Source organism: Manacus vitellinus, unplaced genomic scaffold (genome assembly GCF_001715985.3).
Source record: "Manacus vitellinus isolate BGI_N305 unplaced genomic scaffold, ASM171598v3 scaffold_52_pilon, whole genome shotgun sequence".
Taxonomy (NCBI): Eukaryota; Metazoa; Chordata; class Aves; order Passeriformes; family Pipridae; genus Manacus; species Manacus vitellinus.
In genome coordinates, this window is record NW_021940628.1 from 2,877,555 (window position 1) to 2,890,976 (window position 13,422).

General features: G+C 46.4%; 1 protein-coding gene across 1 annotated transcript in view; it reads right to left on the reverse strand.

Annotated features, from left to right (window-relative positions):
• The window catches only part of KHDRBS1 (KH RNA binding domain containing, signal transduction associated 1), a 12,490-nt gene extending 6,018 nt beyond the window's left edge, over nucleotides 1-6,472 (reverse strand). Inside the window, exons 1-6 of the mRNA XM_029963052.1 lie at nucleotides 6,442-6,472; nucleotides 4,605-4,732; nucleotides 3,891-4,007; nucleotides 2,757-2,903; nucleotides 890-1,026; nucleotides 17-65 (exon numbers count right to left, since the gene is read on the reverse strand). Of these exons, the coding sequence (XP_029818912.1) occupies nucleotides 17-65; nucleotides 890-1,026; nucleotides 2,757-2,903; nucleotides 3,891-4,007; nucleotides 4,605-4,732; nucleotides 6,442-6,472 (609 nt within the window). The remainder of the gene's footprint in view (nucleotides 1-16; nucleotides 66-889; nucleotides 1,027-2,756; nucleotides 2,904-3,890; nucleotides 4,008-4,604; nucleotides 4,733-6,441) is intronic.
• Between the last annotated feature and the right edge of the window lie 6,950 nt (nucleotides 6,473-13,422).

Below are 13,422 nucleotides of genomic sequence, written 5' to 3' on the forward strand. Positions count from 1 at the left end.
CTGGGGCCCCTCGCACCAGGGCCCCCCGAGGAGGAGGAGGAGGAGGGGGACCAACCCCACGGCCCCTGGAAGGAGAGAAAGAGGGTTGTGAGCAGCTCCTGCGAGGACACTGAGGTTGCTTCTTGTATCTGCTTTAAAATGCAACAACTCGGTAACTAAACAGAGCTGTCCTCAGCAAAGCCATGAAGGCTTTATCAGCACGAGAATTAACACTGTGCCCCTGCAATATTTGCTAAAACCTCCCCTGGGATGAGAATTCTGCTGCATTAGATGTACAGGCAAAGGAATAAATGCCATACAGGACTTTGGGCGGGTGATTTCTCGGAGTTCACTGACCTGGGATGGCTTCCAGACCTGCAGGTCCGTAAGGATCAGTGATGAGATGAGGGAGGGACATGTCAGGGCTGAACAGGCAGAAGGAAAGACACTACCCCATGAAACAGGGAGTGAAGAAAGAACTATAGTAACAGTTTTATTGCCAATTTATCCCAGAGCCTTGACAGCACTGACAGAATGATGCCATCCCAGAGCTCTCAAACGATGCCAGTTTAATCCGAAAATGCTTGTTCTGCTGAAGGCTGCACAAGATCTGTTTACACACAGTTTCACGGGCCAATTGTTGAAAGGTTGCTTTACAGAACTATTGATTGCAGACATCAAAAATAACACAGAAGACACCCACTGTGTTAGATTACATCTCAAAACATGCAAAACATCGGATGCCAGCGTGCTCCAGGCGAGCCTGCAACACAAGGCTGGAGAAGCCTTGGCCAAAATCCAAGGTCGAGCCCGACAGCTGATGTGCAAGAACAAGCAGTTTAACCTCCTCTGACAGGATAACTCTGAGCAAAAGGCAGCACTTCCAGGTCTGTGCTTTTGGGAAGGATACCTTGGAACGGGTGGAGGTGGTGGTGGAGCTGCTCCCCTTCCCCGCCCGGGGCCGCCTCGGCCGCGGTTCGGCTCTGGGACACCGTTCAGGTAGGACAGCTCCAGGAACTGCTCCTGGCAGATATCATCCATCATATCCTGAAAAGGGGGGACAGTCAGTTCCAGAGAACAGCCAACTATCCATGCTGTGCCCTGGGATATCCCGGCCTGCTGCGCTGGAATAAAAATAACTGAATAGTCCTAAATTAAAATCTGCTGGGTTTACTGGGATTTGCTCAGCAGGTAACAGGGCAGCTTTCTCCAAAGAAGAAATGCATGCCCAGGGGCTCAGGTGAGCACACAGCTGGTCCCTGGGAAGGGGATCTCTCTCACAGGGCTGCTGGAGGTACCTGATGTCACCCAGCCCCATCCCAGTGGCCACTTTTCCACAGCAATCTTATGTCAGTCATGTTGAGTACCTAAGACACAGTCAGCTGGAATTAAAACACCAAACAGATGTAATTCCTTACATATTCCTCGTAGGTTTCTGGCACAGGAGGAGGAGGATCTGAGGGGATCCAGCCTCAGGAATGAGCTCAGATCCCTAGTGACCCTTGGAAGCCAGGACACCCCACCCCTGAGCCTCACACCCAGGGTCTTCCCAGAGCCACAGCAACACCACAAAGTGAGGAGTCTCCTCCCAGATGTGTCTTCCAAGCCCTGTTGGCTTCCACAGTGACTCCCCTGTCCATTTTCCCAAGTTTGACACACAGATTGAAGGCAGGGACAGAGAAGACACTTCAAATAGCAAGGCTGCTTTGGCAGCTCTGCACATCCCAGGGGCTCCTTGAACATGACCTCTTTCCTTCAAAGACACTCCACATCACAGTCTCTCCTCCTCCCTGTGTCAGACCCAGGAAAACACACACCATCCATATGCCTTTCCCACTGCTCCCATGTTCCACCTGCCCCTGGTACTTCAGGAAGAACTTCCAAGCTCTCCAGGCTCACCTGTGGAGCACAGTGACAGGGTCTCTGAATCCCTCTATGAGGTCTCTGAGTTACAGGCTGGGCTGGCCAGCAGCAGGAACACTGCATGGGTCTTTCCCATTTTTTTTCCCCCCTAATTTAATGAGCAACACTGTGATTTTAAAACATGTGAGAGACTCCTTCAGGTTCTGCCATCCTCAGAGGCAACACTCCAGCAGGGTCCTGTTACACACTGGTTTAAAACAGGAATTTGGCCACAAAGGTCTTACAAAGTTCACCAGTAAAACACGTCCCCAAGTAGGTGACAAGTGGCACCTGCATAAAACCATGGTTTACTAAGTGATGTTCCTTCACATAATCCACATTTAAAGCAGCAGAAATGCTGATGTAACAGGTGTGTCTCAGAAAACAGTCACCACAATGAATAGAGCTCCTGAGCTGCCCGGGCTCACCCTCCTCATCCTCACACCACTGCATTTAAGTTTCTCATCTGACAGTGAAGTTTTCCAGCTGGATTTCTACAGTTCCAAGTCAGAGGAACCCATCTAAGAATTCTCTTCCATGCCAGGCAAGACTAAACTTATTCTCCCACTAAAGCTGGCACGTGGAGCTGGACAAGCTGCTCACTCCCAGTATCCACAGCTCATACTGGGATGGAAATACCTACTCCAAGTACTCTGTACCACTACCCTGTATGGTTTGTCATTCTAATCATGGTTAGAGGAATAATAAATACCTTCTGCAGGATTAAGAGGGTTATCTGAAGCTGCCACTTTATATTCCAGGTTCCCTCAACCACCCCAAGTGAGATTACACTGTGCAGATCTTACCCATCCTGAACCAGGTTCACCTCCCACCCACCTCCTTCAAAACCAAAAAGAGTGCCAGCATATACATACTGGAACAAGGAACTTCTTGACCTCCTCCATGGCATGAGCCATCAGGGCATAGGCCTCGCAGGGGGGCCCAAAAACCTCGATGAAGACGTGCAAGTCCATGTTTAGGTGAGCGTATTTCGGGTCCCCCCCTTTGCGCAGCTCCTCCTCCTGAAACAGAGCACGTGGAGAGATTCCTGAGGCTGAACCACACACACACACAGAGAAAAACTGCTTTTCTTTCCCCTGTTTCCTGAGCCTTCAACAGGAAATGTCTGTAAAAGCACCTGGACACAGATCATGCAAACAGGCTGTGGATTGAGCAGGTTGCTAATGGCAATATTTTTAATCGACCCCAGCCAATTTTTTTCCCCCCCAAGATTTATATCCAAGCTTGTTGTTCTTCCTCTTCTACACCACCTTTCTGCCAAGGTGCTCTTTACCACCTCAGGAAGCTCTAATGCCTCAAACAAGGTTCTGTAACTCTGTTGTGAGACACTTCTGTTACTCAGACTGTTATTCAGTTATTTAAGAAGCTACAAACAAGCTGGAAGTGTAAAAGCTTTTCATGCAGCTCGAGTAAAACCTGAATTAAGTTACAGCTCTGTTGACTCTTAGCTCAGTTTTTGGAACAAGCAGGGAAAAAAAAAAACCCAAACATTCTTTTCATTTTTTTTCCCTGTTATAAAAACACCTCCTGGCACTTTGTGATTCACTAAAGATTATCAGGAACATACTGCTCCAAGATCTTCAATGAACCATGAGAATTCAAGGACTTCAGAGAGAACAGCTAGAAAAAGGATTTCATTTTTTTTATGGAGGGGAAACATATTCCTTCAGTGAAGGACTCTTCAGGGAGTAACTGGGATTAATTCTGATTTTATAAACTTTGTATTTCACATCTCACATAAGCCATCTCTGCATCCAAGGGTACAGGGTAGCACAAGATGCCTGGTTTATAAGTCCTCCTCATAAAGAAAATATACATCACACTTCAGCCCCCATCCAATTGCTCCCAACGTGCCCAGAACAATTCCTACTGCTTTGCTTTTGGATTAGAATGGTTTAATCTTTTACAAAATGCTCCCAGAGCCACTGCCTCTCACAGCAGTATGAGAGGAATTGTGTGTGTGCATGTTTTCAAGGTGATGCCCTTACCCTGGCTTTGTCTCTCATTGAGCCCCTCCCCAGCACAGAAATCTTAGCACCAGTTTCTTCCTGAAGTCTCTTAATGGTGTTGCCTTGAGGTCCCAAAATCTTTCCAACAAAGTTGAACTGCAAGTGAATTAAAAGAAAAAAAAAAAGGAAACAAATTAGCTCCAGAGTCCAGCAGATTTAACAGAAGCTTTTCTGAATGTCATGTTGGCTGACAAAAAAAAAAAGAAAAATCAGTCACTCCATTTGCTCCTCACCTCACCAAAAAATACAGACCAAAAAAAAAATTTTAAGTTTCAAAACATTCTTTTCATGAAGAAAATGCTCCTCCACCAGAAAAACCAAGCTCAATTAACTCCCCTGAAGTGTTTAATTCTAACATCTACTCTGCAGCAGTTTTACAGGCAGCGAGTCTTAAATGAGCTAAATGAGTTTTTTAACTGTAAAACACAAAGCTCTACCCATGGAAGTGCCTATCCCAGCAATAAAATATCCCAGCTGTGCATCACCATTTAAGCTTTATCCCAAGACATTTTAGAAATGCAATATATTAGAAACAAGATCCTGCAAGCCTGCACAGGAAAAATTCCACAGTGATAGTGGAAGGGAGTATTAACTCCTGCTGACACTCTGACAGCCACTATCTCTCAGTCAGCCACAAAATCCACAGAAAATAAGCAAACCCCAGAGATTCAGGAGCTCTTTTCTGGCCCTCACCTTGGGGTACTGTTTGACAGGTATCAGAACTCGTTCTTTCAGTTTCATATTCTTGTGGGAAAATAAATCCAGGTAGTTTTCTTCCTCCTCCTTCTTTGTTGTTTCATCCTTCTGAATTTTTTCAATTTCTAAACGAGATAAAAATAGGGCTGCTTTTATATTCCTCAAACGAGCATCAGTTCAGAGCTGGAGTTATGACAGGACACACCACCCTCATTCCCTGTGAATGGATCAACACTTGGAATGGTCTTAATGGAACATGGACAGGTCACCTCTTTAGTGCTGGAATCCCTTCACAGCCTGGGATTCCAGAGGCCAAAAATGGGATAATGGACAAAACCAAGGAGGAACAGCAGAGAATGCCCCACAAATAATTGAACAAATGAGAGAAGGAAACTGCAAGTAGAGTTTTGTGTGTCCCTTCTGCTGTGGCCTGAACACAGCACCCACATGTAGACCCCTAAATGCACAAAGAAACCAGCCCAAATTGCACTAAAACTACACATATTTGCTATAACGCAGCAGAAATCAGCAAATGAGGCAGGTTTTTTATCATTCAAGCCAAGCTATTTTAAATCCATTATTTAATTAGTGGTGTCAACACATCCTGACATGATGAATTTCAGTTAAGCTGAAAACAATCCTAATAAACAACAACCCAGTGAGTGAGACAGAGTGTGGTCTGGTTTAGGAAATTCTCACAGCTTCATTTCAATAAATGAATTCACCTTTATCACACAAATAATTACTATGAGGGTTTTCAAACCCTCAGCTGTGCAGCCATGAAGGTGAGGGTCAGAAGCTCTTGACTCGATCCAGGCAATGCAACTACAAATTTTTTTGCCTTTCAAAACAGGATTTTGATTTTTAATTGATTGTTGTGAATCACAGGACCTTAAAAACCCACTGAGGTGGCCTGAGTGAAGGCAAGGAATGTTGCAGCCTGAGGGGATCTGGGACAGATCCCAGTAACCTGCTGGAAGTAGGTCATTAAGGGAGGTCAATTAGGAGCTGGTACAAGCACCTTAAACCTGCCTGGAAATTAAACTTTCACTGAGAGGTGGCAGGATGTGACCCACATGGAGAAAATTCAAGATCCTCTTCCAGGCAGGCATTTCTTAGTCATTAATGCACTTTTCCTTCTTACAGGGATAACACCCCAGCACTTTCCAGAAGAAGACAGCCCAGAGCTGCCTGGCTTGTCCTTTCCAGAGATGTCCAGTCGTGGACAATTTCTATTCAAAGGCCAACAACTAAATGAGAAGTTCCCCCAAATCTGGAGCCAATCCAACAATCCCAAATTACTGATGAACCACGAGGAATCCTTTGGTCCAACAAAAAAAACCAAAAACCAAACAAACCAAACCAAATTGGTCACATCCAAATCCACCACAAATTATTATTTACAGGTGTTTATCAGGAGCACGACCCCTCCCTAAAAGTTAAATTGTGCCATTTCACCAGCAAACCCAAGGACTAGAAATACATTTTCTGAGTCGAGAGTGCTCTGAGCACTTCTCACATCTCAGGGGAAAGAGACACTTCACAGGATTATGCACAGAACTGGAACTGGGCTGCAAAACAAAACCAACACCTGCTTAGTCATTACCAGAATTTCCACAGTGCAGCTGCAGTCTCTCGTATTTCCTGTGATTTCTGTTCACCTCAAACTCTCTGCTTTTGACTAAAGGTTCACATTTACAAGTTTCAGAAGCTCGACACACGGACTTGATGACCTTGGAGGTGTTTTCCAACCTTAGTGATTCTACACCAGATACTCAGAGTATTATCCACGTAGGAATATTTTCATATCATCCAAACATGACCAGTGGGTTACCAACACCCTCCTGGACAGGCAACCACCCCATGGGCTGAGAAGCAACTTTCAAGTGGTGCAGAGCACAGGAAACCACACGGGCAACCAAAAAAAAAAAACACACAAAACCCCCAAACCCTTATGAAAACATCACCAAATAATTGATATTTTAATTTTTCGGTTCTGGACCCAGAATAATATAAATTTAAATATAAAACTGGCTTTTAGTTTAGAGAGATCTAAATACAGAACCTGGAGACTGTGGGAGAGAGTTAATATTCCAGACCACGTGGTGTCACGTTCAGTGGATGAAGCTGAGGGAGAAGAAGGACGGGGGGATGTTGGGAGTGATGGCACCTTCCCAAGTCATGGCTGGGTGTGATGGAGCCCTGCTTTCCCAGCCACTGGGAAACTGGGAAGTGTGGGATGAATTCCTTGGTTTGCTTTGCTTTTACACATTGAACTGTTCATCTCAACCCACATTTTCTCACTGTTGCCCTCCCAGTTCTCTCCTCCATCCCAGCAGGGCAGGGGTTGAGTGAGGGCTGAGTGGGGCTTGGTTGTCACCCAGGCTCAAACCAGGACACAGAATCATGACAAAATGCCTGAATTTTTTATCTCTGCTCACAACAGCACCTTGGCTCCCTTACAGAAGTGTTACCATGACTCCTTAAAAAAAAAAAAAATACCCACCGGATCAAATCGCTTGGAAAAAGATTTCTTGATTTTTGCTCTAAAAAGAAGTGACTTTCTGAAGATAAAATGCAAAAGCATAAAAACCCCTTCAAGTTCACACACTGTTGAATTTATAAAATAAGACAAAGAGCTGCCTTGATTGGCTTTATGTAGGTTTTTTTTAAAATTTTAGATATAAGAACACGATCAGAGAATCAAGATTTGGAAACTAAAGGTTTCCCTGGTGGCCTTATCCCTGGTGAGGGATGACTTAAAACCCTATAGAATTGACTTCTGAAGTAATTCAGTTTTCCTAAAACAGTATGTAAACTTCTGAAAATGCATCCTGTACAGAAACAAGAAGTGTTTCCTGTAAACACAATAAGAAAAAAAAAAAAAACACCCTAAAACTTTCTTGATGGGAATTAAACTACCCCGAGGCATCGTCTGGGTTGTTAAACCCTCAGCTATGCAGCCATAAAAAGTGAGGGTCAGAAGCTCTTAACTCGATTCAGGCAACGCAACTACAAATTTTTTTGTCTTTCAAGAACAGGATTTTGATTTTTAATTGTCTGTTGTGAATTAAGAGAGTCTTAAAAGCCCCCTGAGGTGGCCTGAGTGAAGGAATTCTGCAGCCTGAGGGGATCTGGGACAGAGTCCCAAACCAGTTGTCCTAGTTAGGACAGCTGAGATCAGTTCATCATGGTGGGTGTAACCCAAAACTGTATTCTATAGCCTTCCATGTCATTTCCCAGAAACTAGACTATTGTTGTCAATAGACTATTCGCACCTTCTGCCCATAGAGCCTGACTCCTCAGGCTATAAACTAGGTGTTAAGAGGCCTGTGAGATAGAAGGATGTTTCTGTCCTCACACCCTTTGTGAACTCCCCGCCCTGAGGGGAGTACCAAGCATTCCTGCCTGAACTGGAGGATATATAATCTTGGAGTTTTGGAACATTTTTCAACCCACTCGTGGGATCCAGAGGACGGCTGCATCTCATCGCTCTCAACCAGACTTAGACCACCACTGGACTGCGATCACCAGTTCTGGCCAGACTGCAGCAGCTCTCCCACCAGCAGGTTCTTCCCCTCTCCCTTTACTTTGGACTCAAACAGGGCCCAAGGAACACCAGGGGGAATGAACCCAACTCAAAGGAGAGATTATAAGTCAGAATAACAATTTGTTAAAATAATACAGTAAGTACAATAATACAAACAAACAATTGGTCTCAACCCACAAAAACCCAAATGTATAACCCAGTACCCTGGGGCCTGAACAAAGTGGTGTTCCAAGATTATATATCCTCCAGTTCAGGCAGGAATGCTTGGTACTCCCCTCAGGGCGGGGAGTTCACAAAGGGTGTGAGGACAGAAACATCCTTCTATCTCACAGGCCTCTTAACACCTAGTTTATAGTCTATTGACAACAATAGTCTAGTTTCTGGGAAATGACATGGAAGGCTATAGAATACAGTTTTGGGTTACACCCACCATGCTCTATGGGCAGAGGGTGCGAATAGTCTATTGACAACAATAGTCTAGTTTCTGGGAAATGACATGGAAGGCTATAGAATACAGTTTTGGGTTACACCCACCATGCTCTATGGGCAGAGGGTGCGAATAGTCTATTGACAACAATAGTCTAGTTTCTGGGAAATGACATGGAAGGCTATAGAATACAGTTTTGGGTTACACCCACCATGATGAACTGATCTCAGCTGTCCTAACTAGGACACCAGTGAATCCCAGTTCACATCCACCACACCCAGCAAAAAATCCATCCTGCCTCCTGCAAAAGTAGGAATGGCAGCTGGGAATTGGTCTGTGAGGGCAACAGTTAATTAACAACAAACAAAAAAGAAAATGCTAAAAAAATAAGCGGCATCGGATCCACGTCTTCAAGGAGAGTGTAAAATGTGGGAGAGGGATAACCCCACGTTCTCCAGCTGCTGGAATTCAGGTCAGTGGGGGTGACCCAGCAGTCCCCTCCAAACCCCTTCACAGAGCAAAGCCTGGAGCCTGGAAATAGGTGTGAGGAAGGATTAAAAACGTGCCACTGGTGACGTGTCCCACTGCTCCGGATTCCAGAGGCATCTGGACACGCTCTGGCCACACAGCACAGAATCTCCCAGGATATCTTGAGCTGGAAGGGACCCACGGGATGAGGTGCTGAGTGAACTGGAGTGGGAGCAGCTGTCAGAGCAGGCACTGCTAGGGAGGAGAAACGCAGGGATCCCTGCAGGGATTGAGCCCCATTCCAGGGTGGGATTTTAGGGGAGCAGCAGAAGGTTACCTGCTTGGCACAGGGAATGTCAGCGGGCTGGCACTGCTGGCAGGGGTGGCACTGCTTCCCAGACTTCTGTGGGACAGGGATTGCATTGGCTCAGCAGGACTCCTACGGGGCAGGTAAAGGGGGTTGGTAACAAGGGGCCACAGCGATCCCCAGCCACTGCTCCTCAGCTCAGCCCAAGCTCTTCCTTAGCACAAAATCACATTAAACACTGTCCTGCAGCACATCTGTGCTCTGCAGAGCAGAGGCACATTCTGTTTGTTCATAATATTGACCCCATGCCCCAGAAAAACCACCAAAACCAGACAGTTTGGGGATAGAAGCCTCTGGAAGAAAGGGAGACCTGCCCTCCTTCACTAGTTTGATCCCACAGGAGAGGAGTAGGAGCCTGCTCCTGGATGGACTCTGCCAATAGTGGAAGCTGCAAACACTAATCCCACCATTTTCCTCCCCAAAACACACCCTCCAGCCTGTATTCCTGGGAATTCCAGCTGGGATTCCTGGGCCAACACCTCTGCTTTGGGGCTTTGCTGGGAAGAGAGGGGACACAAACTGCCACCAGCACTGGGAGGGAAAGGAGCAGGATGCAGGAAGGGAGAGGGGAGCTGTGAGACATATCCCAGGTGGGAGAGGCTCCCAGGACAGCAGTGGGAAGAAGAAGAGCCCCAGCAGTGGCAGCAGACCAGCAGTGGTTAACATTGACATGGTTTAGCAAAATATACACTGAAAAAGGCACCAGTGAAATGATTTGGGCATATCACAGCCTGAGACATCTGGGGACAATTTAAGGTGGCAGTGCCAGCTCCTCTGGGGGCAGGATTTATGCTTGGAAGCACAGAAGCTGAGATAATCTCCATTTCAGGGCAGCCTGAACTCCATGTGAAACAAGCTTCAGGCACAGCTCCTCATCCCCCCTCAGCCCCCTCCAACCTCTGTGCTCTGTTCCTTGGTGAGTCACCACCTACTCCTCTGACTTTTCCTTTTTCCTTTCCCCTTCCTAGGAATGCACAGACTGAACCTGCCATGAGACTCCAGCACAGTCAGCAGGGAATTCTGTCCAGGAGTCCCCCAGCACCTCCAGCTGCTCCCTCGTGTTGCTTTATCTCCAACTGCTCCACGCTCCGAATCCAACCCTCACCACCCATTCCCATCCCTCCTGACCACCCCACATTTCTGGGGATGTAAAGGGCTGCATCCAACAGAGATGTGGTGGACTGACACAGCTCAGGTATCCATCTGCAGCTGAGGAAGCTCAGAGGTGACCAGCTCTTTTCACTTGGGAGTTTCTCCATGAAGTAAAAATAGCTAAAAACACCACAGGAATTTGAAAAAACCCAAAACCTACTCCTGGCTAACACAGAAATGGATGTCTTCTGTCTTCCCAAAGCAGGGAAGCAGAGAGGAATGTGCCTTTCACACCACCAGCACCCCCCCACGGCACAAATGCAAGGGAGCAAAAGGGTTTTCTTGTTCCTGTGGAAGAGGGAGGTCACACAGACCCCAAATCCCAGGAGTGAAACAAGGATCACGTTCCAAGGTGCAGGAAATCCCAGTTTTCAGTTTCTATTCAGGGTGCTGGGTAAGAAAATGTAGCCAATTTATGCCTTTTCATCACACAGTATGTGGGTCAGGAATCAACATTAATCCCATCACTGCGAGGCCCTAAATAAAGCCAATCTCCTCCAGAAATGCTGAGCAGCTTCAGAACCACAACAGTATTTTAGACAACTTTTAACATATTAAGAGTCTTAGGCTGAATGCAAGATTCCTGCAGGGCCCCCCTCCCTGAGGCAGGGAGGCCAAGCAAGTTCCACTCCTGAAAAAAGGCTGGAATAGGAATTCTGCTGACATTCAATATCAGTCAGTTCTGCGTCTGGAAGTCATTTTGCTGGAGCTGTGCTGGCTCTGTGTGTGTGTGTGTTACATCTTTGGCCCAGATTGAAATTCCAAAGCACAGCAGCCTCTCCAACACGACATCCCCCAAGGGTGCCACAGCAGTAGGAAATTCCAAGCGATCCAGAGTAGTTTGGGGTCACCCAGGCAAAAAAAGACTTGACCTGAAACCACCTAAAGATCACCTAAACCCACCATTTGCCTCGGATTCTTCCTCATCCTGAACTGGGACTAACAGTGAACGCTCCCAAAGGACAGTGATTTTTAAAATACCCAAAGCAAGCACGAAACATCTGGAGCTGTTCCAGTTTTAAGCCTCACGAAGCTGCAGTCTGCTATCAGCAATTTTTAAATTAATGACAAAAAAACCCCCCCCAAACAACAAACCCACCCTCATAAATCCTCGTTACACCGCTCAAGTGAACGAGGCTTTGCTAAAGTGGGCTGAGGACGCTGTTCTTTTGTTTGGGAATCACCAAACTCCTTGGATTTCCTTTGACTGGAAGGCATCACCACCGAGCATCAGCTGGCTCGAGGGGTTTATTAATCGAAACCATTAAACTGATGGAAAAAATCGGATTAGAAAACTAATTTATTTAGATCAAGATGTTGGCGGGTGACGCCGAGTTTACCCGCGACGATCCCCCCTGGTTGTTTGCACAGTGGGAGAAAGCAATTCCTAACAATTATTCCCTGCATTGAAGGGGCTAATAAAACCTCCAGCACTGCACCAAAACCATGCATTTTTAAACCTCAGGGGGAAAAAAAAAAAATTAAATAATTTAAAAGCAGAATGATAAATACCCAGCGAGGAGATTAAATCCTTGCTCTGGGTGCCTCCCAGCTCCCCACCCTGCACGTAAAGCAGTGAGGGGTGGCAGATTTTTTAACCCATTCCCATTTTTAAGCTGACTCCGGGGTCCGGAGGCAGCTGAATCGGCTGGATGGAGGCCCCGGAGGCGGGTGCAGCAGCTGCACCGGGGAGATCCAGGGAAATCCAAGCTGCCAGGCGATTGGACAGCGGGATGGGGAAGGAGAAGGCTCGGCTGGGCACAGAACAAAGACTGCCATTTCCAGGCCCTCCTCGGGCTCGGCAGAAGCCCCGGAACGAGCTCTCATCCAGATTTCCAGAAGGGAAAACCCACGGAGATGGCAAATCGTGGCTCGCCGGGAACTCCAGCGGTTGCTACGTGGGAACCCCCCGGGGTTTGTGGTCCCTTGTGGTCCCTCTCTCCCCAGGGATCAAAGGGCTGCCCTGATTTTGGCTGGGACAGAGCTCATTTTCCTCTCAGCAGCTGGAATAGTGCTGTTTTTTTAGGATTTACGGGAGAATTTCGGGATTTATATGAGAATTCCATCGCTACCACCCTGATGTTTGGGCTGTTCCTGAGCACCATTTACCCCAAGACTCCTCCGAGTCTCCTGCTCTGCCAGCGAGGAGATGCACCAAAAACTGGCCAGGACAGGCGACCCGAGCTGTCCGAGGGGATATTCCACCCACAGACTGTCATTCCCAGTATTCAAACTGGAAGAAGTCACCTGGAAGGGGCTCGGGGTGATCAGTTAGTGGGCGGTGAGCAACTGGGCACCAGCTCTCCTCCTTCTCCTTACCGTCACAATTATCATTGTTATCAGCACATTTAGCACTATTATTACCTTTTATTCTAACCATTAAACGGTTACCTCAACCCACGGGGTTCTCTTTACAACTGTCCTTCTGCCTGGCTGGGGTTACACCACCACAACGGCTAATATAACACAGTATAGTATAATATAATATATAATATAGTGTAGCATAATATGGTGTAGTTATAATATAGTATAAAATGATATAGTATAGTAGAATATAATATAGTAAGATATAGTATAATAAAATACAGTATAATATCATATAGTATAATGCAATGTAGTATAGTATAGTATGACCTAGTACAGTATAATATGATAAAGTATAATATAACATAGCATAATACGTTATATTACAATATAAGCGTCAATATAACACGTACAAAACTTCTGGGGCTGCGTTTCGATCCGGGCTGGATTAGGCTGAAATTAAACAGCGAAATACCCAATTTTATCGAGTTTTCACCCCAGGGGGGTCGCACCTCGCAGCGGAGCCCGAACTGCCCCGTCCCCCCCC